Below are 24,642 nucleotides of genomic sequence, written 5' to 3' on the forward strand. Positions count from 1 at the left end.
ATAAACAGTTGGACGTTTTGGCCCGGTTTCTGCAGGACTAACCTGGCAGGGACGAGAGGAAACGAAATTAAATCTCAGATTTTCTGACTGCCAGAGTAGCATCTGGCGGTGCCGCTGCGAGCGGCGGCGTGGTGGTCTGCCTGGGGAGCCGTTGGTGCGGAAGGGACAGGGTGTTTTGATCAGATAACCGGTGGAGGGCTGAGGTGGTGCCTTTTCGAGGATTGGGGGGCTTTTGCGGGGGGCTTTCGTGGCAGGTGCTCGAGGGGGCTGCTTCCCACTCCCCGGGGTCCTGCATCCTCACGATGCCTCTCGCTGCCTCCACATTCAGCGCCTGTGCCCTGGTAGCAAAGGGGCCCTCGGCTGAGCCCTGCCAAACCCGCACCGGGGTGTCCCTGGGCTTTACGCCGGTGTCACCGAGCCGGAACCCTCCTCCACTGTCCCCGGCACCTGGGCGGCCGATGGGCCATGGACCTGCCCAGGCAGGGAGGGTGCCACACGCAGGGAACCGTGGGGACGGGTCATCAGTGAAACCCAGCCCCACTGTCCCCACAGAGCCCGGCACCACTGGCACCGCAGCCTGGCTCCGGCTGGCTCCTGGGGATGGAGCCCAGGCGCTCAGAGGGGCAGCGAGGGGTCCCAGCCCGCTGTGGGCACGGGGCTCTTCAGGTGACACTTATCTGTTTACGCTCTCTGTTGGGTTTTTCTCAGATCCGACATACTATTTTGCAGGCAGCCACAGCCTTGCCAAGGAGGATAAGCCCTTATCTCCTGCCTTGCGCTCCCGCTCTGGGCATGGGCCGAGCTCACGTGCCTGCGTTTGGTTTTTCAGGAAGCAGGAGCTGCTGAACAGCGCGGATGTGACCGTCCCAGAGCGGCCGCTGTCCCCCCCGCTCACCGCCCCGCCGACCATGAAGGTGGGTGCTGCGATGCTGCACCGGGCAGGGGATGCTGGGCTGGGAGGGCGATGCTGTGCCGGGCTGTGGGCGATGCTGGGCGGGGATGAGGGCGATGCTGCGCGGGGCTGTGGGCGCGTGGTCCGGCCAAGGGGATGGTTCTGGAAGCCGAAGCTGGTGAGGAGCAGCTCGTCCAGCGCAGCGGCCGTATGGACTGGGGCCGTGCGGGGCCTGCGTGTCCCCTGCAAACCCTCCCCGCTTCCTGCCCAACCTGTTTGGGGCACTTTGCCTCCTGGGGGAGCCGCCCTTTGAAACAACAAAGCGGCAGCCCTGCCGTGCCCCTGCCCTGGAGAAACATTAACGGAGGGAGGTGTCGGGGCTGGGCAGGGATGGCCGGGCTGGCACTGGGCCACCGCGGCGCTCACCGGGCACCCCTGAGGAAGCCTGGCCGTGGCTGGGCAGGGGCTGCCGCCGGGAAGATGATGGGTTTCCTGCGGGGTCTGCTGGTGAGTGCTGCGTGACCCGGGGGGGAGCCTGGTGTGGGGTTTTCTTTCTGCGTGTCATTTTCTTCGGGAACCTTCAGAGCAGGCGCGGACCAGCCACAATGCAGCTCCTGCTCCGGGTGCTGCTCGTCCGCAGGTGCCCGCTGGCCAAACCCGCCCGGGGCGCTGGGGCAGGTGAACAGACCCCGTGTGCTCCTGCCTGGCCTCGGGGCCGGTGCCTTGCCTGGGGCTGTCGGAGCGGGACCGGGCGCTTTGCTGGGCTGAGGCACTGGGATGTGGCTGTCCCAGTGTCTGGCGTTCCTGGGCAGGTCCGTCCTGCCGAGGGCGGCAGGGACGTGCTCGGTGGTGCCTGCGGTTGCGTTCGAGCAGCAAACACAGGTTTGGTTTGGAGCAGACGGTCCCCGCAGCCCGAGCGCGGCGAGCGTGCCCTTCCCTGCCCGCGGCAGGTGACTGCTTCCTGCCGCCTGCCACAGAGCTCTGATTGTCTCCGCCATAATCACCGATTTCTTCAGCTCCTCCTCTGTTTTTTTCTCTCTTTGTTGTTGTTTGAGAGATTGAGTTTATTCTAAGAGCTCACCAAAAATCCCCCCCCCCCGTGCCTTTCTCCTTGGTACCGCGACCCTTCTGCCCCGAATCTCCCATCCCTCTTCTGCAAACCGTGTCTGAGAGCCGGCACCAGCGGAGCTGCTGCTGATCCCGCTTTCTGCTCTCCCTCCTGGCCCGACAGCGTCTGCCCTGGCCCCAGCCCCTCCTCGGCCGTGTGAGCCTGAGCCCATCTGCTGTGGCAGGGGCTAGAGGAGAGGTGGGGACAGGGTGGGGGACAGGAAGCCCTGAGGTGGGGGCACTCGGTGTGGGACAGCCACCGGCCCCGGGAACCCCATCTCTTGGGGGCTGGACGGGGCGTCCCGGAGGCACACGCCGTCGGTGATGGGCAGAGGCTCTCCCCATTGCTGTTGAGGGCCAGAGTGCCCAGTACGGGCTGGGGGACCGGCATCCCTGCCTTGGTGTGGCTTGGGCTGGCTTACCTCCTGTCTGCTTTAGTTGGACAGGAGATCTCCTCCTTTTCTTTTTCAGTCTGCAGAATTCTTCGAAATGCTGGAAAAAATGCAGGTGAGTGGCAGCGTGCGTGCCGGTAAGGCAGGACATCCCTGGCAGAGAGGCCGCGAGGGCAGAGCTCCCGCAGCACCTCGTACGTTTAACGTGCTGGGAGGCCTCGTGCGACCACAGCGGAGGGTGAGCTGTTGCAGAGCCCCCGGCGCCGCGTGAGCCCTGCTGGAAGGGGCACGGTGGGCACTTCCCAGCTCGAGAGAGCTGCCTGGGGCAGATCCTGTGAGGCATCTCACATTTAGCCGTTTTCAGCGTGGTGTTGCTGTGTCCCAGGTCTTGTCCTGCCACGTCCCTGTCACCCATTCCACCGTGTCACGATGGGGTCTGTCCTGGCACGCCGGCAGCTCTGCCCAGCTCCCCTCCTTTCACGGCACTAGTGTCAGAGGGATTTCCGTGTAGCAAAATACCCTTGTGGTTTCATCTGTGCTGTTGAAAACATCTTGATTATTTGATCTATTTGTTTTGTTCCAAACAGGCACCAAAACTTGAAGAACAGAGGACTGGAAGCCAAAAACATAAGGTGGGTTGAATTGTCTTTCTTGCGTGGATCTCTTCAAGTGTCCCCCCTTATCTCAGGGCTTTAACGTGTGTTGCCACAGACAGTCAGTCATAGGACTACAAGGGATTTAAATGTTATCTAAAAGCAGGGCACTGATTGGATTGCAAAGATGGGAGCGCGGTGCCTGTGAGTCCCTAATCCAGCTCTATGTCCAAACCACTGCGTTTCGGCGGCGAGCTGTGAAACGGCTGGGTCCTGCCACGGGGCTGGGACCCTCACCCTGATCACAGGCACCCCTCTGGAAAGGGGCTGCAGTGCTTTCCCGCAGAGCCCCAGTGGGGAGGGGTCCCCGCACCGTGTCCCCGGGGCTTGCGCCCGTCACCGCAGACGGTGGCCTGGCCGGACAGGAGCATCGCCCTGTGGTGCCGCTGGGTGCAGGGTGTGGGGACGGGAGGGACCAGCGCAGCGGGCGGCTGGGGGTGTGCCAGGCTGCGGGCTCAAGGGACGGCTGGTGGGGAGCAGATGGTCACACACGGTGTTGTGGTTCCCTTTTCCAGGAAGACTACATCCCGTACCCCAGCATCGACGAGGTGGGTGCCTGGAGCCGCCCCGAACGCCTTTCCCAGAGTGCTGGTGACGGGAATCGGTGGAGGTCCTGCTGCCCGGAGGGGCTGCACAGAGCGTCCCCCCTCCCCACCTTTGCGGCTGCTGCTTTGCCTTGGCAGCACGTGCCCTCTTCTAGGAGAGAGGGAAGAGCTTTCGGAGAGGGGCTGGATTTGCCCCTCGTGGGGCTGGGGGCTGCTGCGGGAGGGGGCAGCGGGGGGCAGGACATGGGGTGACGAGCCCCTGCACCCCGGTCCTGCGCGGCCCCTCATGGCACGTGTCCCTGCAGATCCTGGAGAAGGGCAGCCCGTACCCGCTGATCATCCTGCCCCAGTTCGGGGGGTACTGGATCGAGGACCCCGAGAACCTCGGCACGCCCACCTCGTCCGACAGCAGCGCCTGCGAGGAGGAGGAGGAGAGCCCCAGCCCCAGCGCCTACGGCTACCGGCTGGAGTGCAAGGGGGAGGCCAGGGCCTACAGGAAGCATTTCCTGGGGAAGGTGGGTGCCCCGCCGCGGGGGGCAAGGGGCGGGCTGAAAATTGCACATCCCCCCGAGAACAAAAAGAGATTCTAAAATTGTGAGCAAAATGGGCGAATTCTGCAACTTCCCCCCTTGCAAGGCGAGGAGGGGAGCGGCGGTCACCGGCCGTGGCAGTGGTGGCCGTGCACATGGGCTTGGCCCCCGGCCCCCGTGGCCAGCAGGACCCCCCAGGGTGCCGGGGGAGGCACAGCGGCTCTGAGCCTGCCTCATCTGCGGGACCCGGGTGCAGGGGACGCGGCGCAGCAGCCACCCGCCCCCTCGGTCACACTCTTGTCACCCTCTTTCTCCCTCTGCACAAAGCTGAGAGCAGGGGGGTCCCCACGAGGAGGGGGTGCGGGGGGTGTCCCCGCGGGGCGGCAGGCGAGCCCTCTGCTCCCGGCGGGGCGTCCGTGCCGTTGGCAGCTGCCTCCCCCACCGCTAACGCGCTGTTTTCTCTTTTTAGGATCATTTAAATTTTTATTGTACAGCCAGCAGCCTAGGGAACCTCATCCTTTCTGTGAAGTGTGAGGAGGCAGACGGCACGGAGTATTTAAGGATTATACTGAGGTACGGGGGAAAAAAAAAGCTTTGTTTAACAAAATACTTTGTCTTTGGGAGTCCCTTGGTTTGTTTTTGCTGCAAGTGCTGGCACTGGGCCGGCAGCGCGCCGGCTGTCGCACACAGAGGGCGTGGGGTGGATGGGATGGGGTGGGGTGGGGTGGGATGGGATGGGAAGCAGCGGCATCACGCTTTTGCTGTTTCTGCGGTAACGAACATGAGACTGATCCATTGCTAAACCCGGTGGAACAGAGTGTAAACCTCTCCGTGAGACGCGATAATACCAGGCACGTCTCTCGCCAGCCCTCTGTAAGCTGACGAGACCCCACGCGCCCGAACCGTTGTGTCGCTTCCCTCCAAACAATGAATATTTCAAGAGCTGCAGAGATGAGAAGAAAAACGGAGCCTTCACTGGCTAACCAGCCCCAGCAGCCTGGGCAGAGCGTGGCTCCCCAGCAGCCGGCGGGGCATCGCTGCGTGCGCGCGGGGGCTGCGGTGGCGTCTCTGTGCCTTAGGCGCTCCCCGACATCTGCTCGTTTGTGTTTCCTTGGTAGGTCCAAAGTGAAGACGCTGCACGAGAGGATCCCGCTGGCAGGATTCAGCAAGCTCCCCAGCATCCCCCAGATTGCAAAGGTAAGACGCGGGGCTGGGGTACGGGCAGCAAAGCCCGCGCTGCTGCGCCTTGGGCGGCGTTGGGTGACGTTGGGTGATGCGGGGCAGCAGTGCCTGGGCTCTCAAGTCCGGGGGTGCTTGGTGGGTGGTGGTAGGCGCTGGCCCCACCGTTGGTTTCCCACTGGTCCCGGGCAGGTCACTGGTTGGTATCTGGGGGAAGGGGTGAGGAAGTGGCAGCGGCTTTGACCCATGGAGAGACCTGGGACTCTTCCTGCTGCATCCTCCATCGGGTACCAGCCAGGCCACAGGCATCCCCATGAGAGGATGTGGAGGGGGGCTCCTGCAGCCGGAGGCTGGATTTGGCTCCTTTATAAGACACCCACAGCCTTGCCGTGGAGTTTTGGCAGGGCAGGGGTGTCCGCTCCGCGCGCCCGAGGACCGGCACTGACTGCTCTGTCCCCTTGCCCACAGGCCTTCTGCGACGACGCCTCCGGGCTCAAGTTTAACCCGGTCCTGTACCCCAAGGTGAGGTGACTTACCCCAGGTTGGTCGCGGCAGAGAAGTTCAGATAGGGTTTGTTCTCCCCTCTTCTCCAAGATCCCACGGCTTGTATTTTGTTTCACTGTAGGCGTCCCAGATGATAGTGTCTTATGACGAGCATGAGGTCAACAACACGTTCAAGTTTGGTGTGATCTACCAGAAGTTCAGGCAGGTGAGCGATGCCGTCCCCGTGGCGCCCGGCCCCGCTTGGCAGAGGAGCAGCCCCGGCAGGTCCCCGAGGGCGCAGGGCTGTCTGGGGCGCAGTGGCTCTGGGGACGGTGGCAGCGCGGGGGCCTCTGCGGCTCCGTCAGCCCGACACGGCGATGGCAGAGGCACAGCCAGACCCTCCTCCTGCCCCGGCGCTGGCTGCGGGGAGCAGCGGGGCTGGGCTCCCAGGCGACGCGCCCCGTGTTTTGCAGACCCAGGAGGAGGAGTTGTTCGGCAATAACGAGGAGAGTCCTGCCTTCAAGAGCTTCTTGAGTTTTCTGGGCGACACCATAACGCTCCAGGACTTCAAAGGGTAAGATAAATAAAAAGAATGATTTTGTAAATGCCGTTAACGAGAGACCGTGTTATGTGTAAAAATATCTGCTGTGCGAGAACAGAAGTCATCTCGCTCCTGAGCGGGATGTACGGAGCAGAAGCAGATATAGCTTTGGCTTGGCTTCCAAAGCTGGGGGAGTTTTCAAAAAAAAATTGGAGCTGCCGAGAGAGAAAAACTTCCTTTCCTGCAGTTTTAAGGCTGTGAGAAAATCTGGCTGCGTTCAGCCATAGATGAAGGGAACTTTGCATGGAAACGTGCCCTGTCCGGTGGTGCTTGGTTACGTTACATGATGCACGGGTTGTTCTTTGCTGTTCGCCTGCCACTAGATAAAGATAAATGAGCTGGTTTGTTCCGTCACCCTGTCCCCTGACAGCCGCCGGCGCTCTCTGCTAAGCTTTCAATTAATATTTCTTAATTTTCTCCCCGCCTTTCCTTTCGTCTCCAGTTTTCGAGGAGGTCTGGACGTCAGCCATGGGCAGACGGGAGCGGAGTCTGTGTACACGGTGTTCAGGGACAGGGAGATAATGTTTCACGTCTCTACAAAGCTGCCCTTTACCGAAGGAGACACGCAGCAAGTAAGAGGGATGAGCTTCCTCGTGCAGTGGTGTCCGAGCCGGGGTGCGCCGGCGCTGCCCGGGGCCGGCGTGGCTCCCGGGGGAGCAGGACCGCCTGGCGTCACCCACCAGCGCTCTCCCTTTCTGCCTAGCTCCAGAGGAAGAGGCACATTGGCAACGACATCGTGGCAATTATCTTCCAAGAAGAGAACACGCCGTTCGTCCCGGACATGATCGCCTCCAACTTCTTGCACGCCTACATTGTCGTGCAGGTGGAAAACCCCGAGGCAGATAACGCGACCTACAAGGTGAGGGGGAGCCCGGCTTGCACGTGCCACGTTTGGCTTTGGTGTCTCACGGCGAGGTCTGGGGGCAGCTGCCCTGCCCGTGAGCTCGGTGATTCAACCAGGGTTATACCGAGCCCAGGAGCGGCCTCTGCGGTGGGGCGAGGGCTCTGGGATGGCCCTGGGCTGGGCTGGGCTGAGCTGAGCTGGACTGGGCTGGGCTGAGCTGAGCTGGGCTGAGCCCTGTTGGACTGGGCTGGGCTGGGAGAGCATCGCCTGCCCCACGCCGGCCGCCCTCTAGGAGAGGGCTGTCTGCGCCGGGGGCTGCCCCGCTGCACCCATGGCAGTGGCGTTGCTCTCGGCCCCGCAGGTGTCCGTCACGGCGCGGGAAGACGTCCCGTCCTTCGGCCCGGCCCTGCCGAGCCCGCCCGTGTTCCAGAAGGTGAGAGCTGAGACGGGAAGTGTGTTCCAAGCCATAGAACAAGTAGATGTGTATGTCCAAGGTGTTTCCACGCATGCCTGCTTAGGGAAAACGTGACCTCTGGCATTTATATGCGTTTATTTTGATTTCTGGCGAGGCCCGTGGGGTTTGTGGTAGGGCGGGGGCCGTGCACCATCGCGCAGCATCGCCCGTGCGAGGCGGCGGCTGCAGCTCTGCTGCCGGGGCACCGGTGTCAGTGTGGAGGTGGCAGTGGGTGCAGGAGGGCACCCCCAGCCCGTGTGGGGTTTTCCATCAACGCTCCCGCGTCTGGAGGGGGTGCAGGGTGCCGTGGGCTCGGGTTTGGGGCTGGCACAGCTCCGGTAGGTGCGCAGAGCCGTGTGCCGGTGGGTGTTCTCCACCTCGGCTCTCTCGCGCAGAGCCCTGAGTTCCGGGAGTTCCTGCTCACCAAGCTCATCAACGCCGAGAACGCCTGCTGCAAGTCCGACAAGTTCGCGAAGCTGGAGGTACCGCTGCCCGCCCGCCCCTGCCCCGCGCGCCCGGCATCGCTCCTCGGAGCCGCGCTGTCCTGGGCTGAGCTGGGCCAGCGCTCGCGGGGACGAATGGCCAAAACGTGCGCGTGTCTCGGCTCGCTTGGTGGCCGTGGGGTCCCGTGGGGCGGGCACTGCCCTCGAGGGGGGACGAGCCAGCTGTCCCAGGGGCCGGCACCGCTGCCCCCTCCCTCAGCACCCCCGGCTGAGCCTGTTCTCGCTCCCCAGGACCGGACACGGGCCGCCTTGTTGGACAACCTTCACGACGAGCTCCACGGGCACACGCAGACCATGCTGGGGCTGGGGCCCGAGGAGGATAAGCTGGAGAACGGGGGTCACGGGGGCTTTCTGGAGTCTTTCAAGGTAAACCCCCATCCCTTGCCAGCAGCGGAGTTTAAATGCGCCCGGGGCTGGCGGAGCCGTTTGGTGGGAGATGCGGCTGGGCGGTGCTGGGGGGTCAGAGGTGTCCCCAGGGAGCAGGGCGGCGGGGGGACGTGGGAGCTCACCACCCCCAGCGCACACCTGGCTGGTCCCAGCGGGCGTGGGCTGACGCGGTGGTGGCCTTGCCAAGTGCGGCTCCCCACGGGGCTGCACGGAGCAGCGGTGGCTGCTGTTACTCGTGAGATCATTGTTGGTGTGCGCCAGGTCTTGGGGAGGACCAGGCAGGTCACGCTCCGGTGTGCTGGGGGGGTCTGGGGCTGGGGAGTGGGTTTGGGGTCGGCGGCCCCATGGGGTGGTGGTGACCTGCTGTCCCCTGTCCCCTCCGGCTGCAGAGAGCCATCCGGGTGCGCAGCCACTCCATGGAGACGATGGTGGGCAGCCAGAAGAAGCACCACGGCGGCGGCATCCCGGGCAGCCTCAGTGGGGGCATCGCGCACAACAGCGGCGAGGTGACCAAGGCCACCTTCTCGGTGAGCGCGTCCCGCTGTCCCGCTGTCCATCCCTCCCTCCCCAGCCTGCGCTGACGTAGCCTGGCACAGGCAGCGAGTGTAGGGGAGAGGAGGTTTGTGCAGAGCAGGATTTCGTGAGCGCTGTGTTCAAGTTGGGTTTGTTCATGGAAGAACAGTGGATCCTGGGGTTCTCAGCCCCAAAGCACAAAGGAGATGTAAAGGAAACTCTGGCGTTAGGTGTTTCTAGATGCGCAGGCTGAGAATTGCGGGCAGCGCGATCCCTCGTAGGGTGTTCAGTCTCGCGAGCTGCGCAGAAGGAGCTTTGCCCTCCAGCCTGGCCTGTTCTGTGCTTCCAGCCCCCCGTACCAGCAGCTGCTGCGAAGAACCAGTCCCGGAGCCCCATCAAGCGCCGCTCGGGGCTGTTCCCTCGCCTGCACACGAGCTCCGAGAGCCAGGCGGAGAGCAGGACGCGGTGGTAAGCTCGACACAGCCCTGGTAATGAAGGTTAAAGCCCCTGTTGCATGTTAAACGCTAGAGAAGCTGTTGGTGGTGCTGGAGACCTTGCCTGGGCGCAGCGCCCCTTTCCACGCACGCCAGCAGCGAGAGCTGCTCTGGCCATGTTTGGGGAACGGCACCTTGGGTCCCTTCCCCTCTGTTCTAAACCGCAGCGGTGGCATCCAGAGAGCATCTCTTACAGCTCAGCCTTCGGTGTTAGGGAGCATCATTTGACCATCCTTTTTACGTCCCTTGTGTAACTCACGCACCCCGTCTCTTTGTGCCCCCAGCGACAGTGTTTCTGGAGCCCAGAAGACGCCAGATTTGGGACATCCTTCTCAAGAGATGAAGTCTGAGACCTCATCCAACCCCAGCTCCCCTGAAATCTGCCCCAACAAGGAGAGGTGAGCCGGGGGGAGCCCCGTCCTCCTCTGACCAGAGCTCAAGTCTCCCTGTAGTTGACAGACCATCAGGGACCTTGTCAAACAAAACCATGTCCAGGTTTTGCTATAAATAAGCTTGATATTAAGGGAGGGGAAAAAAAGATTCTGGTGATTCATGAGCAGAGCTCCTTTATGGTCTGAAACCAGCCGTCTTTACAAAGAGGGAGAGCAAAGAGCAGCATCTGGCCAAAGCTGCCCGACCCTCCCGCGCGGGAGCTGGGGAGCCCGTGGCAGCTGTCCGTCTGTCCCTGCCCCGGGGACTCAGCCTGGCCCCGGGGTGCTGCTGGTGGCACCCTCGGCCGCTCTGTCCCGTGCCCTGGGAGGCGGTTACGGACCGAAGCACCCGTGGGTTTGTCCCCGCGGCAGCTGCTTTGCTCCTGGGGGTGCGGGAGGGTCCGTCCCCGCGGTCGCAGCCCGGGGGACGCGGCTTCCCGAGTGACCGCCACACACTGTCCCCTTCCACCTCTCTCCCCAGGCCGTTTATCAAGCTGAAAGAGAACGGGAGGGCGAACATCTCCCGTTCCTCCTCGAGCACCAGCAGCTTCAGCAGCACGGCGGGGGAGAGCGAGACGCTGGAGGAGTATGACAGCGTGGTAGGCACCGATCCCCGGAGCGGGCTGGGAGGGGGAGGAGGGCTGGCGGCAGAGGGGAACGCCGCGTCCCGCTCTCTCCGTGCAGGGAAGCCAGCCGTCCACGGCGTCACCCTTCAAGCAGGACGTGTTTGTCTACGGCGCCTCGCCCGGCAGCGAGAGCCCGAGCGTGGGGGCCGCGGCCACCCCCGTCATCATGAGCAGGAGCCCCACAGGTGGGTCCTGGGGGCGTGGGGGGAGGCACCAGCTCCGCCTTGGCTCCTGGAGCCCTGGGCTGTTCTGGCGAGACAGCCCCACATGCTTTATTTCTGTATTGCCACGGGAAATTTCTTTCCCTTCTAAATCAGAGCGCAGGGTGGCTTTGCTGTGGCTTTGTTTCCTCCCTGCTCCCCGACAGACATGTGCAGTAGTCGTGGAAACTTGCTGTCTCCAAGGACTGAGCCGTGACTCACAAATTATTTAATAAACAAGCAGCTTCCCCCGGCCTTGGCTCCGGTCCCCCCGCTGCTAACTCGCTCTGCCGCCGGCTCCGTCCGTTTCGGTCGGACGATTAGCTGAGGTGCAGTTCAACGGGGTAAAATGGGCAGAAACGGGCTCCGTGACTGGGAGCGGCACGGGGGAGAGGCTGGGCTGCAGACCCGCAGGCTGGCTGCTTGTTTCAGCACCCCACAGGTCCTCCTCCTTATTCCGTTAGAGATTTTCTGAACTATTAAACTAGCCCCTTTTAATGTTTAAAGTGTTTATTTTGTATTTTTCCTGCCAAGAGCGTGGAAATCCACCCATACATTACACGGATCAGTCATTTCTCGTTGCCTTTTCAGTGGCATTTCCAGTAGAAAGACTGTGAAATGTAATTAAGCCTCAATTTGTTCCATCACAAACATTTAATGTACAGATTTTGCCAAACATCCAGCCCAGATAGACTAAATATTGGTGGTACTCGTGACAGCCTATTGAAGTGCCTGGCTGTCAGGCTGGTCGGGCAGCAGGCAGCCCTACAGCTTCAGCAAATATTTTCGTTCATAGATTATTGTTTTCCTTCCCTGCTTTTCCCCTCCCTCCAGTAGATATAAAGAACAGGAACTCTCCAAGGTCAAACCTGAAGTTTCGCTTCGACAAGCTCAGCCATGGCAGCTCCAGCACGGTGGGTGCCGGCGGCTCTCGGGGGGGGGATGCTGGGACGGGGGGTCCGGGGGCTGAGCCCGTGAGGGGCAGGCAGTGAGGGAGGGGAAGGGATCTCGTGGGTTCTTGCCCCTTTGTTTGTAACCCACCCCATGGTGTGTTTTTCCTTTAGAGCCATTAGCAGGAGGAAGTCATCGTGAACGTGTGGAAGGTGAGTGTTGGTGATGGGGTGCTGGGCACACGGCTCTGCTGCTCTGAACGAGTGCGTGACCTTCACAGAGAGCAAACATTGGCTAATTGCACTGCTTATTATTAAATATGTGATCAATAATATATCCTAAACACTTTTGTAAGATGAGGGCAGCTCTGGGGGGGTGGCAAAGCAGAGCAGGGGTCCTCACCCCTCCCAAAACCCACGTGGAGACGGTTGGTTTACGAGGTGGGTTTTACGGGCAGAGGTGAAGGGCGTGCAGCGTGGTCAGCCTGGGCTCTCGGTGGCTGGGGAACGTTCTGTCCGGTGGCCAGCTTTGCCCATGGCCACCAGCACCAGGGGGTGCTTTCGCGCAGGTGTTCGCATGAGGAATTTATTTACTGGTTTTCTCTGAGGCTCCAGTTCCTGGAGTCTTTCTGTGTCCTGAAATGAGGGTTTTCATTTGGAAGTTCCTAGCTGAGCAGAAAAGCCCATAATGAGGGGGATTTCCGAAAGCCTGGGTCCCAAAAAGCCGTGATTTTCAGCCCCTCACTGAGTTACCTCCTCTCTGGGGGCGTCTCGGGGATGGGCTCTGCCGTGGCTGCTCCCTCCATGGGACTGGTGCTTTGTGGCTGTCGCGGCAGGAGTCAGAATATTCTCCTTCCCCAGTCCCTGACACTTTGATCCTTTTCTTCTTTGCAGAGAATTTTTGTTTCAGCAAAGGGAAAACTCCTCAACACCCCGTGGGAAAGCGCCGGCCGCGGGCAGCGGGGTGCCCTGGCCTCCCTGCGCCGGGAAGGAGCTCTCGCCTCGCCGCCACCTCTGCCCCGAAGGGACCCAGCACCTTCCCACCGGGTGAACCCCCCCCAGCAAACACCCCACACCCCCCTGCGCCACGGGAGGGGACGTGTCCCTGACCACGTGGCACACGCCTGCAGCCCGAGGCCACGTCCCCTACATGGTACCATGCCGTGGCACCCGTGGGCACCCGTGCGTGCCGTGGCTGGTGGGCGCCGTCCATCCCCGCTCCCGGCTCGCCTGCCGGCTCCTCTCGGGCAGGGGGGAAGCAGGACGGACCCTGCGTGGTTCGGGTGCCTCCGTGCTTTATTTGCAGTTATCAGTGGGGAAACGGGGGGGTTGGTTGGTTTGTTGGAAGGGGAGGTGGTCAGGGCACAGTTACGTTTGCATGGCCCCGGGGCAGTTCCCCTGCGCCATCGTTTGCCATCGCTCTTCTCTGGTTGGAGACGATGGGGCAAAATCTGCCCCCACGGCTCTTCCCGGGCAGGGGGGCTGCAGCAGCAGCTCCAGCTCGCTGCCCACACTGCAGACCCTCTAGGGCAGACGCAGCCTCTTACTCCGTCCTTAGTCTCTGGCACACGAGGAGGGGGTGTGAGAACTGGTCCGGGGCGCAGAGCCGGTGACCGGCGCTGGCTCGTCCTCTCTGGGCACCTTCAGAAATGGTTTCTGTGGCCTCCCTGCTTCTTCCCTGCCCAAAGCTCTGGAAAAGATGATCCAAATCTAAAGCTGTAGGGTATCTAAGCGCCAGAACTGGTACCAGAGTGAACTCACCCTGTGGGCTCAGCTTTACCCTCTGGGCTGGATCGCCAGGCAAGAAAATGCATAAACTCCAGTGATGTGGGTGGCATCGGGCTGCTCCACCCCTTGCAGAATCTGTCCCTCTGCTTTTGAATGTGCTTCTGTTTGTTTTGAAGGACGAGGATTATGAATTCTGCAAGGTGGCTTCCCTGTAACGCCCTGTTCCAAAAAATACCTCTCTCAACATGCCAAGAAATCCTTTTGCTCCTTTATGGAGCTTTGTCTAAAGTTTACTGAAGTCTGTCCGTGAATTTCACATTGCTCATAGATTTCCCTGTTACTCTCTTGAAAGCTAACGCTGCGACGCTGCAGAGATGCTCCCTCCCCCTTACCATGGTCTGTGACCTTTGCAAAGTTCCCCATGAGATAAGGTTCTCGATCTCAAGTGAAAGCAATTCTTTGAGTCTGTGGTTCCTAATGAAAACAGAGCTTCGGGTGCCAAAGTTTTCTTCCCGCGGCTGGAGCTGCGAGGGGCACGGGAGGACCCGGCGGTGATCTTAGGAGGCGCCTGTGGAACTGCACACCCAGAAACAGCCCCGGGCAGGGGCTGCGGGGGGTTCCCAGGGGCTGTTGCATTTACAAGGAGTTCAAATCCTGAGGGTTCCTCTGGAAGAGGAGCAGCACGGCGTGCCCAGCCCGCTCCGTGGGTAGCTCGGGGTGTCCCGGGTCCACCCGCCGTGCAGCACTTCGGTCTGACGATGCTTCGCTCGCGCTGCCAAACCCACCCCGGCTCTGCCCTTAGAAGCTTCTGGTCTGGTTTTCTCATGCCACACAGTGGAATATTGACTGGTGCAACGACTTGCTTTGAGGGTCTGTTCTTGGTTTTGCTGTTTTCCATGAGAAGTTGCTCGATTCTGTAGGCGTCATCATTCGCGTGGGCATTGATCTCCGTGAGATCTTTCAGCAGAAGGTGCAGTGGCTACTGTCAGCTGGGTTTGTCATTGTTGTGTTGGGTTTTTTTGTTTACTTGTGTGCTTTTTTTTTACTTGAAACTGTGACCTAGATTGATCAGTGGAATTATTCAAGTGGGGCTAGCAGGCAGGCAGGACAGCGTGAAGCTTCAGGGAGAGAGATGTGGTGCGTTGGACTTGTCTTTCCCCGCGCCAGCCTGGAACGGCAGCGGGGCCCAGGGCTGGCACAAGGTTTGCTGTGGCTCCTGCGTGCTCGGGGACGGGTCCAGCAGCACTGCTCACGCCGGGCTGTGAACACCTGCTGCGACATCCTTAGCAGCAACCGGGCTGTCAAAGCCCCTGTCCCGGCCAGGCTGCGGCGTGGTCTCTGCCTGCGCTGCCCTGCAGCGGGGTGTGCGTGGGGAGCTCGTGGGTGGGCGTGGGGAGCTCCTGGGTGTGCGTGGGGGGCTCCTGTCGGCCCCCGAATCGTCCCGAATTGTCCCCAGCAGCACTGGGGACTGGCTGGCGGTTGTGGTGAACCTCGGAGGCAGTGGGTGACAGTGCTCCTGTATATATACTGCAACATGTTTTGTGCTTGTAAGTGACACACACACATATATATACATATATAAAAGGTATTTTTTATATATATATATATGTATATATATATATAAAAGAAAGGATCCTTAACTGACACTAAGTTACTGGGCAGTGCATTTTCCTTTCTGCTCCCCACCGTTCACACGCACACCAAACGTCCCCCGCCCTCAGAAGTGACTTTGCAGCGGGAGCAGAAGGGGCTCAGGGGCGCGGCTGGGGGGGTCCAGGGCAGCCCCAGCTGTGTGGGGAGGTCTCTCCTGTCGCGGGGGTCGCTCGGCGTGTGCTCGCGCCCTCCCCAAACCCCGCGGAGCCCAGCACAGGGTTACACTTAAGCACAACGTGAAAGTGCTTTTTTGTTCTGAGCGAAAGGGGGATCCTAAGCACAAACTCAGCTTCTTCCCAGAGTTCTGGGGGTCTTTGGTGCGTCGCTGGCACCAGTGGGCTCGTTAGCCAGGGCTGAGGCTTCTCGGCTGCCTGTGGCCTGACAGCACGGGGTGCTGAGCGCTGATAACGGCTCTTAAAGCGGCGTTAAGCACCGCTGCCCGTCGCACCCCGCGCTCCCGTGCTTGGCTGGTGTCCCGCCGGCGCTGGCAGAGCGCCCGTCGTTCCCCACCCCACAGCATGCTGTCGTTATGTTTGAATGAATGTAGCACTGCATCCATCCTGCAAAGGGAAACGCTGAATTTATATCGTTAGAATGTGAAGAGAGTTTATAGAGCGAAAATAAATCCTGAAGAAATGTATCTGACAGAGTTTATTTTTTATGTAGAGAGGCGATGCTTTGTAGTTCCCGGTGGCCTACGTCTGTTGTAAATAATGTACATTTAATTTATTGCTATGGTAGCAGATTGTATTTGTTATGTATAAAACTAAAGGTTCACAAATGTATATTTTGTTGCTTAAATGTGTCTTTGCAAAATTCACAATAAATAACATATTTTGTGTCCGTATGTGTGCTGCGTTGTGTATGTCCATACACCGACCGAGCTCTTTGGGAGCAGGCAGTGATGTTCTGTGTGTCCCTGTAACAGCCATGCGACGGCCCAGGCTGGGGCTGAGCCCTTGCTGGTGGGAGGCTGGGTGAGCTCACGGGAGTCACAAACTGCAGCAGAGCATCAGAGTGTGAGAAGGTGTAAGTCAGGACATCTCTGCTGGGGCTTATAGCGCTGGGACCAGATCAGTGGAGCAGGACCCAGCTTCCCTTCTACAAGAGCGTAGCAATTGTCATCAAGCGAGCGGTTCTGTTTGAACTGGAATTAGTGCCGCATAAAGCTCAGTATAAGCCGGTCCCTCACTATAAACCGGTCCCTGTCAGCAGCCAGCCCACGTGTGCTAAGGAAAACAAACAGGCAGCAGCTCAGCCTGTCCAACCCAGCTTGGTTTACCTTGGCTCGGCAGTCTGCAGCGCCTTGGCTCCCTTTGGACGTCCTCCGTGAGCTAACTATGAAATTGGATTTTCTCTCTCCAGCTCCTCGGGCTCCTTCCAATCCCCCTAATTTCCCAGATCTCTCCCTCCCAGGACGCTAAGGAAAAAGCTGTTATTGTTTGGAGGTGGCGTGTCTGGTACATTTTCCCCGCGGCTCAGGCTGAATGAAGCATGAAGCTATTAGCGTTATTTTTTTAACATTTTGTGGCGAGGGGAACGAACCCATTAATTTGTACCTGTCAGAATAAAATACTTGCCTTTGCCAGGAGAAAAATTCCCCTGTGAGGAGAGTTTTGTTCACCCTCCGTAGTGTGGCAGCACCACAGCACTGCAGCGGGGTGACCCGCTCCAAGGCAAGCAGGGGGCAGCCCCAGCCTTGCTCATGGGTGCAAGCCCTTATGCCTGGCTGGTGGCCCACAGGACCCCCCTGTTCTGCCCACAGCCGTGGGACATGGCGAGCTGGGATGCTGGGCTGCGTTAGTCAGGAAGGTCACAGTCTAGGACCACCCAAGAGGCACTTTTATAGCTCTTTTCTTCCATCCCTGAGCCCCTGCCCTGTCATGCTTTGGTCTCACCTCATTTTGAGTGGCAGAATAACAGATGCAACAACTTCTCTGTAACTCTTCCTGCAGCAGAAGGTTTAATGAAGCAGCGTTTCCCCCCCAGCACACTGCCTGTTACTGGGGGAACCATTGCAAGCCTGAAAGCTGGGAGGGGACGTGCACAGGGGCCCAGGTGTGCCCTGACACGGGGAGGTGCTGAAGAGCATCCCGGCACTCTGAGTGGCAAATTGAAGCCAGCTGGGTGGCCCGGTGAGCCTGCTGGGGAGGCTATAAAGGGCAGCTGGGTGGGAGCAGCGAGGCTGGGCAGGCTGCAAGGGCTCTCCCTTCCTTGGCTTCCAAGCTGGGTTTCTGCTGTGTTTTACCTGTTTGGGTGTAGCGAGGCTCTGCAGTCTCAGTGATGTGCTCCTGATGTGGTAAGTAACCCGTTTAAATCCATTTTTTACAAGGGGTGGGGAAGGGCTGATGTGAACCAAGGGGAGTGGGGGAGCCTGAGCAGCCCGGTGTGCGGGCGGGGGTCTGTAAGTGCCAGCGATGGCTCCGTGGGTCCCTGCAGCGACGCACGGCGCCTGCTCCAGTGTCACCGAGCCCTGCCAGCGTCCTGCGGGGAGGTGGCACGGGGACGGGGCTGGCAGCCTCCCCGCTGCAGCAGCCCACCCTTCACACCACGGATCTGCCTGACCTCGGGCTCTTCTTCCTGCTGTTTCTGAGCACTGAGCTGTGCGTGTCCTGATGCGAGAACAGCAGGGCCTGGGGAGGGGGGTAAGCAAAGTCAGTTTGTGGTCTGGAGGTGGGAACTGAGCCTGGCTTTCTCGCCCTCACCCTGGCTCGTGGCCCTGTGCACGTGCCAGCTGACCAGCTCTCGGTGTCTTCACTCCGAACTCCTCCCCAGCCGCAGAAGGGCAGCTCACACGCAGAGCTCCTGCCCTGCAAACACCACGGCAGTGCTCTGGCTGCTGGAAAACTAAGATAAGGCTTTGTGGGGATGGCTCTGTTAAAGCTTTGGTGCGTTAAGCATTTGCTGTTAGGGCTTTTAGCGATGACGGTATGGAAGGGCATAAATAGAAAACAATTCTGCTTTTGAGCAGCTGTTTTGGGGTTGTTAGCTTCTGCAGTGTGTGCATAATCCTCAGCTCAAGGGAGAACACGTGCTGTTTAATAAAAGCATTTTGCCTTATGGTATGTTAAAAAGTTAGCCTAAGCTATTTGTAAACTCGGGAGGCTTTTAAAAATAGACCGAGGAGCGTAATCACACGAGTCCAGCAGCTCAGTGTTGGGAAGTGACACGGCGGTGACAACTGTTGCAATGTGTAAAACCAGAGCATGAATTTGTAACACTCTGGTGTAGGTGGGGAGTAAGAGGCAGGTTTCCTCCACATAACCCTTCTGAAAAGGTCTCGGGTTTGGGGAACAAGCCTCTCCCAGGTGGTGACTACCTCCCCGTTAATTTTCCTGGTTCCACAGATGCTCCCTTGTCTTGGGGAATAATTGTTAAAATATTCCTATCAGCAACCTGAGTTAAAACCCTAAGTTTCAATAGGGAAACTGAGCTGAAAAATTCAGTTTTTGCATGTTCCGTGAGACGGAGACCACAGAACTAACAGCGTACCCGACTCGCTTTTGTGAATGAATTCCACGTACGTGCAAAGCCAGAGCTGAGAACACCGTGTCACTCCAACCCCAGTTCAGAGCTTATCGGGTCTGGCAGAACAGGGCGGTACGTCTATCAGGGAAGCTGGTGAGACCTTGTCTGTCTTTTTAATGGAAGTCTATATGTACCAGATAATCATGCTGAATAGTACTCATTGGAAAACCTCCTAAATGTGATTTATCGAGCAGTTTTCTAGCCACTGTTGGAAAGTAGAACGAAGAATGAAATCAGAGGATGGTTTGGGCCAGAAGGGACCTTTAAAGATCGTCTACTCCAGCGCCCCTGCCATGGGCAGGGACATCTTTCACTGCATCAGATTGCTCCAAGCCTCGTCCAGCCTGACCTTGAACACTGCCAATGATGGGGCATCTCTGCTAGGTCACTGGTCCAGATCCAGCTCTGGTCCATGGCTTTGTGTGGCTTAAGGGCCAAAGAGCAGGTTTGGTCTTAATATTTAATTTGGAACTAAGGACAAAACAATCCAATTTAGGGATTTTTTTTTAATGCCTGTGAACTCTTGGTACAATATGAAAAAACTGTTCACAGCAAATATTTTCAGCAGTCATTTGTATCTGTGACTGGATGAAGTCGAGTGTTTGAGGATGGGGTGTGCGTTTCCAAAGCGCTGCAGCCGTGAGGCAGTGCTGGGCGGGCAGGCTAAAGGGACTGGGAATCACTTCAGATTGTGTGTTCTTAAGCACAACAGCTGTCCCTGGTCACGTACTTTAATTATGATCCTGTGAATTCATTTAACAAGAGGTTTTGATATTTGTAGCCAGATTTATACTTCAGTTCGATTTTTTTTTTTTTTTTTATAATAATGGATGTTTATTTCTCTCATCCGTTACATGTCATCCCAGAAGCTGTATGAATTTATGGAAAACACAAAGTGAAGCTGATGTACTTTCTTTGTAAAATTAGAAGCTTTTGGCACATGTGGGTGTCTTAAGCAGACAACTCAATATGCTGTTGAGCTTCTGAAAATGTAAATCTTTCAGTGTTTAATTTCAGCAGTGACTCTGTTCCCACGGGGGTGGGGAAGAATTTTCCAGTTTCGTTTCTTGGAGCTCCTGAAACTCGGCGGTTTCCTCTTCTGTACAGAAGGTGGCACTGGAAATACAGGAATGGAAGCGTGATCCTCTGCTTGCTCTCACCCAACAGGGCTGCGTTTGGGTAACGCCTTGTCGGAGGGTTATTCCCACCTTCAGAACGGTGATCATTCCCCCTTTCTCAGTTATCAAAGGTCCCGTTCAGCCTCTTGCAGAGGATTAATTTACAAGGTGACTTGTACTGACTTGGGAGGGAGTTCTTGAGACGTGCAGCGTGTGCTCTGGGTCCCATCCCAAAGAGCAGCGTCGTTGGCTTAGGTCTGTGAAATGTCGGGTTTTCCCAGCCTGTATCCACAGAGCTCTCGAACAGACTGCAAAGTTATCACAGAACGTATTTAAAATATGTCTGAGCTCCACCGATGAGCTGGCATCTAATGTAAGTTGTCAGAGCCCCAAAAGTTCAGGGTAACAAGGCGCGTGCAGAAGTGGCTGCAGTCCACCAGCACCCGCTGATGTGTTTGCACAAACAACGTGTAAGTGGTAATTTGATGTCTCTCTTGCCATGCATCTGTTGTCCTGTTTACACAGCACTTTTCATATGCACCATACTTCCTAGGTATGGGACAGGGCTCCCTCTGCAGAAAGCTCCTACAGCATCAGAAATGACAGTGCGATGAGTAGTTTAAGCAGCACAAGAGCAAGAGATAAATAATGGCTTGTTTGTTTTTATATTGCTGGATAACACACTGGCAACTACACTCAGCTGTAGAATCTTTCAGCTTTAATAATCGAAGTGAGGTTTCCACTACTCCAGCACTGCATCGTTACAGGCACTAAGCAGGGCGGTTTAGATGAGTTGTTACCGCGTTTGGTGCCATATGCAGAAAAAAGCAGTCGTTATGCCATTTACATCACTTTATTAGTTTAATGAGTTTGGCTCTGCTCCTAGAAATGATGTTGCCATTTTTGCTGCCTGCTGCCATCAGGATGGGGGTATGTGGAGAGGCCTGACATCAGGCAGCAAAGTGGGTTTGGAAGCTGCACGCTGTGGACGTGTGGCAGCACTTTCTGCTGCTGTCGTGAGCCTGAGGACAAACACCCTTTGCTTCAAAACAGAATCAGGTCTCGGCTGCTTATGGCACACCCAGCCCCCAGCAGAGAGTGTCTTATCGAGGTTTCCAAGGAAGATCCTCTTGTTGCACGTAGGTTTAGAAACATCGCTTTTGACTGTTTCTTGCAGATGAATAATTGAAAAGGTTTTTCTGTAGCCGCCTCATTTTCTGCACTAGTTCTGACCAAACCCAGCGTTTTCTAGCGAAGCTCCTGCTGCCTCCCTGCTGTCACCATGGAGATGGTGCTGTCGATGCGTGTTCCTCCTCCCCTCTCTTGCAGGAGGGAAAAGTGAAGGAGCGATTCCTGCCCACAGCTGGAGACAAGCCACAGCGTTTGCCAGAGCACTTTCATGACCTGATCCGTATTATCAAAGGTGCCCTGAGTGGCACTGCTGTGGCTCGCCCATCAGCATGCACTGCCTTAAAACAAGGTATTCAGAGCTACTTTTAAGAGCTTTAGTGTTTATTTTGGAAGGCAGGAGAAGCTGTTTGTTCAGATGTGCTCTCTCTAATCCCAGTTTGCTACTTGAGTGCTTGAGGATAGGAGACAGCAAAGCAGCTGAACTATAAAAGGGAAAGGGGAGGGATGAGGAAAGGAAATAAAAACACTTGCCAAAATACTCTGAGACTTGTACTCTGCATCTCGCACGTTTTGGCGTTTGGCAGCGCTTCGCCTGTGTCTGTGCTGGTTACGGCTGAGGTGGCCGCTGTAGCTCTTGCCAAACAGCGAGGGTTGTCTGACTTAATCTGTAGCACGTCGGTGCAAGCAGCTTGTCATTTCGGGTTGCCTGAAGGAAACCTGCCCACAACCCAGGCAGCCGATCTGGAGTGCTGAAAGCAAACGCGGTGTTTTGCTGCAGTGGCTGTGGAGGACGGGGTCTGTGAGCTGCAGCTCACACAGTCGGCGTGGGAAAACGTAACTGCTGGGCAAAGAGCAAAGGAGAGCCAAGTCTGGGTCCTGCTGTGGGTGCACGTGGTGCCCTGGGTGATGGGCCATGGATCCCTGAAGGCCTGGGGCAATTGTTGTGAGATGATGATCTGCTAGGAACAGAGGGCAGAGGTTTTTATTTCTGCATTAAACTGAATTTAACCGTTTTGGGGGGAATGGAGCGTGTATGTGGAAAGAGCTTGAGTGAAAAGCTCCCACTGGCAAAGAATTTGCTTGGCCTGCTCAGCACTGTCCTTTCCATTGACAGATGCCAAGTGCCATCGTCTTCCCAGTTCCTCTTAGTACTAACAAGGAGGGAGCTGCTGTTTGCTGAGCTGGGTGGCTGCGTTTGAGCCAGCAGTGTAGTGGGTGTATACTGGTGGTCCGTGGCTGTGTGACCAGGAGCTGTCTCCTCCTCACTGCGTTCATCCCTCAGGATGAAGGTTCGTTTCATAGCTGCATGTCCAGTTAAGGCAGGACCTGAATCCAGCTTACCATCAGAGGGGACGAAAGGCTCTTTCAAGGTGGTCTAAACTACGCGGACAGTAGGAGTGACGCAGAGGGGATGAAGACGATGTGTTTCGTTTGCCAGCAGACGCAGACCCCAGATCTCTGTGGTGGGCAGGTCAGGCTGGAGCAGGCGGGAGCCACGGAGCGGCAGCATCGCCTCGGCGCCTCGGGGCTCGCTTTGCTGGCCGCCTGCCACGGCTCAGGGCTCGACACAGCAAATCCGAGCACGCCGCGGCAGGTGGGTTCTGAGGATAACAAAAATAAATCATTTTAGTTGTAGGAGCTTAGAGCTCACATGCCTGGCTAAAATGGGAAGATCTTCCTTTCTTTGCAACGCTGGAGACGCTGAGAGACACCTCGAGAATCGCGACCTCTCCGAAACGGAACAGCTGCTGTTAGGGAAAGCTCAGCGCCGGCGGCGTGCAGCGGGCTGGGGAAGGTGGGTTGTTTTCATAGCGTCAATAACGTTTCCTTTACAATAGTTTTGTGAAGTCCTTTTCCCCCCCCACAGTTTGGAAGAAGATTGGTGACAGGTTTGTATGAACTTTGGTTTTTCTGAAGAGTTTGACTTAGACTGGGGGAAAGCAGTTACATCACAAGAATGGATTTAGGGAACATATTTCCTGCAAAAACCAGGTGGTTTTTGTAGTTAGGACCATCAAAGCTTTATAATTTTCCACTTACGAGCCATGATTTGCCTGTAGCAAGAGCGTCCTGCCTGCATCCAGGTGCCCTGTGCACATCTGTAGGGTGTGTTGAAGGCAACATGGGTCTTTGGGGCAGTTTTGTTCTCCCGCTTTAGCAACCAGTGACATTACTAGTGAGAGCTGAGGTTCTGGAGAACAGGGTAACGCTGTGGTGCAGCTGGGGAGCTGGGCTGCTGCTGCTCCCGTCGGCAGCGTTCCCTGCAGCCCTGCCGAGGACGCCCCGGTCCCCCGGGGCATGGCAGAGGGGACGGTCGGTGGCTCTGCCAGCGCCCTCCGGCCCCTTCTGCCCGTGGAGGTTGTCTGCTCTTTTTAAAGGCCTCAACATGTGCGCTGGCTGGGTTGGGTGTCCAAGGTAGAATATAACCCGGGCTGTTAAACGTCCAGGTTTCCTGACTTCTGCTCTCACGGGCGACTGCCTGTGGTGATGTTTAGAAGACCAGAGGACCCACACGCAGGGCTGCCCGTGCTAGGTGGAGCTGGCCCTTGCCAGCTAAAAGATAGGGAGAGAGGATCATTGAATAACAGTGTACGTTCAATGATGACAAACACAGGCTTGGCTGAGGCTCAAGAGCTGATTAAACGTCTGGCAGTTTCCATCGCCTTACAGCCAGTGCCATGGTCTTTAATTTCCATGATGTTTCTGGCCATATTTCATATGTCCAATAGGAGAGGAAAGGTGGGAAAGGAAAACTAATAGATCTGTCTTTCTGTGCACGCGTGGCACCGAGAACTGTGAGACAAATTGTGCAGCCCTGTAAAGTGCTGGGCAGCGTGATGAATTGTACTGCTGCATTACCCTCTGCCCACTAAGCCATCTCCCCTTTGATTGCCTCCTCCCCATGTTATGCTCCCCCCACGCTCCCCCTCTCTCTGGGAAGGACCCCAGCACCTCCTGAGCTGCTGCAGAAATTTCTGCCTTTAACCTCCTGGTGCCATTTCCCCCCTGTCACTCGAAGCCAGAAGTTGGCTGTGATTTGGAGTATAGAAACGGCCGCTTTGGGACACTCCAGTCGTGCCTCTAACGGTCTGTTGTCCCTAACAGGGATGGTATCGCTTTTCCTCTTTGCTCTGCTGCACTTTCTGGAAATTAGGCAGAAATGTGGAGATTGGGCTGAACTTGGCATGCTCAGTTCTCCCTGTTTGCTTTGCTTGACGTCTTCCTGGTGGATTTTTTTATTATACAAATTAAATGTGTTGGGAATAAAACACAATTATTCATAATTACTACGCAAAGGCTCAATCATGTACCACTGACACCAGCGGGGATTTTATAACAGACGTCAATAAACACGGTATTGTGTCTGAAGAGAGTGTTCTTCTGGAGGGGGTTCTGTTTCTGAAGAAATGACCACATTTACTGACAGGCAGAATTAATCTGTTGGGTTTTGTTCGCACGGGTTTTGCAGGAGTAAAATCCAGCTTGTTTTCCATTTCTGCACCATGAGAAACGTATTGATTTTTCTTCACTTCTGATTGTTCACATTACTGGATTGCTTTTAAATAGTTGACAGAGAGATCATTTATTTTCCTGCCCCAACATATTTTACGGTGCCTTTCTTGTTTATTTGTGTGTGGGGGGGGTAGTTTCCACAGTTATGCATCATATTGATCACATTTTGCAAACTGCAGTCCCTGTAGGAGTGCAGAAACTGTTCCTCTGTGGGGTTTTTGCTTCATTCCTACCTTCTCCCCAGCAG

The 24,642-nt window shown here is 57.2% G+C and overlaps 1 protein-coding gene across 4 annotated transcripts; it reads left to right on the forward strand.

Moving 5' to 3' along the window:
• Nucleotides 1-847: 847 nt before the first annotated feature.
• RAP1GAP2 (RAP1 GTPase activating protein 2) lies at nt 848-12,935 on the forward strand. 4 transcript variants are annotated; one of them, XM_068416004.1, is made up of 23 exons: nt 848-914; nt 2,471-2,506; nt 2,979-3,023; nt 3,560-3,592; nt 3,895-4,104; nt 4,589-4,692; nt 5,238-5,316; nt 5,767-5,820; nt 5,924-6,007; nt 6,255-6,355; nt 6,825-6,954; nt 7,086-7,241; nt 7,588-7,659; nt 8,076-8,162; nt 8,415-8,549; nt 8,960-9,097; nt 9,433-9,551; nt 9,862-9,975; nt 10,490-10,607; nt 10,693-10,819; nt 11,669-11,748; nt 11,899-11,937; nt 12,619-12,658. In XM_068416004.1, the coding sequence occupies exons 1-22, from the start codon at nt 909-911 to the stop codon at nt 11,905-11,907; spliced, it is 2,037 nt and encodes a 678-aa protein (XP_068272105.1). In that variant the 5' UTR covers nt 848-908; the 3' UTR covers nt 11,908-11,937; nt 12,619-12,658. The 4 variants fall into 4 exon arrangements, with proteins under 4 accessions (XP_068272105.1, XP_068272106.1, XP_068272103.1 ...); XM_068416005.1 differs by having other exon boundaries at nt 11,672-11,748; XM_068416002.1 differs by lacking the exons at nt 11,669-11,748; nt 11,899-11,937 and having other exon boundaries at nt 12,619-12,935.
• The last annotated feature ends 11,707 nt before the right edge of the window (nt 12,936-24,642 follow it).

Source organism: Nyctibius grandis, chromosome 18, assembly GCF_013368605.1.
Source record: "Nyctibius grandis isolate bNycGra1 chromosome 18, bNycGra1.pri, whole genome shotgun sequence".
Taxonomy (NCBI): domain Eukaryota; kingdom Metazoa; phylum Chordata; class Aves; order Nyctibiiformes; family Nyctibiidae; genus Nyctibius; species Nyctibius grandis.

Coding starts and splice junctions, on each gene's coding strand:
- RAP1GAP2 (XM_068416002.1), top strand. Junction 6,955..7,085: donor CCGAAGGAGACACGCAGCAA/GTAAGAGGGATG, acceptor CTTTCTGCCTAG/CTCCAGAGGAAGAGGCACAT. Junction 9,098..9,432: donor TGACCAAGGCCACCTTCTCG/GTGAGCGCGTCC, acceptor CTGTGCTTCCAG/CCCCCCGTACCAGCAGCTGC.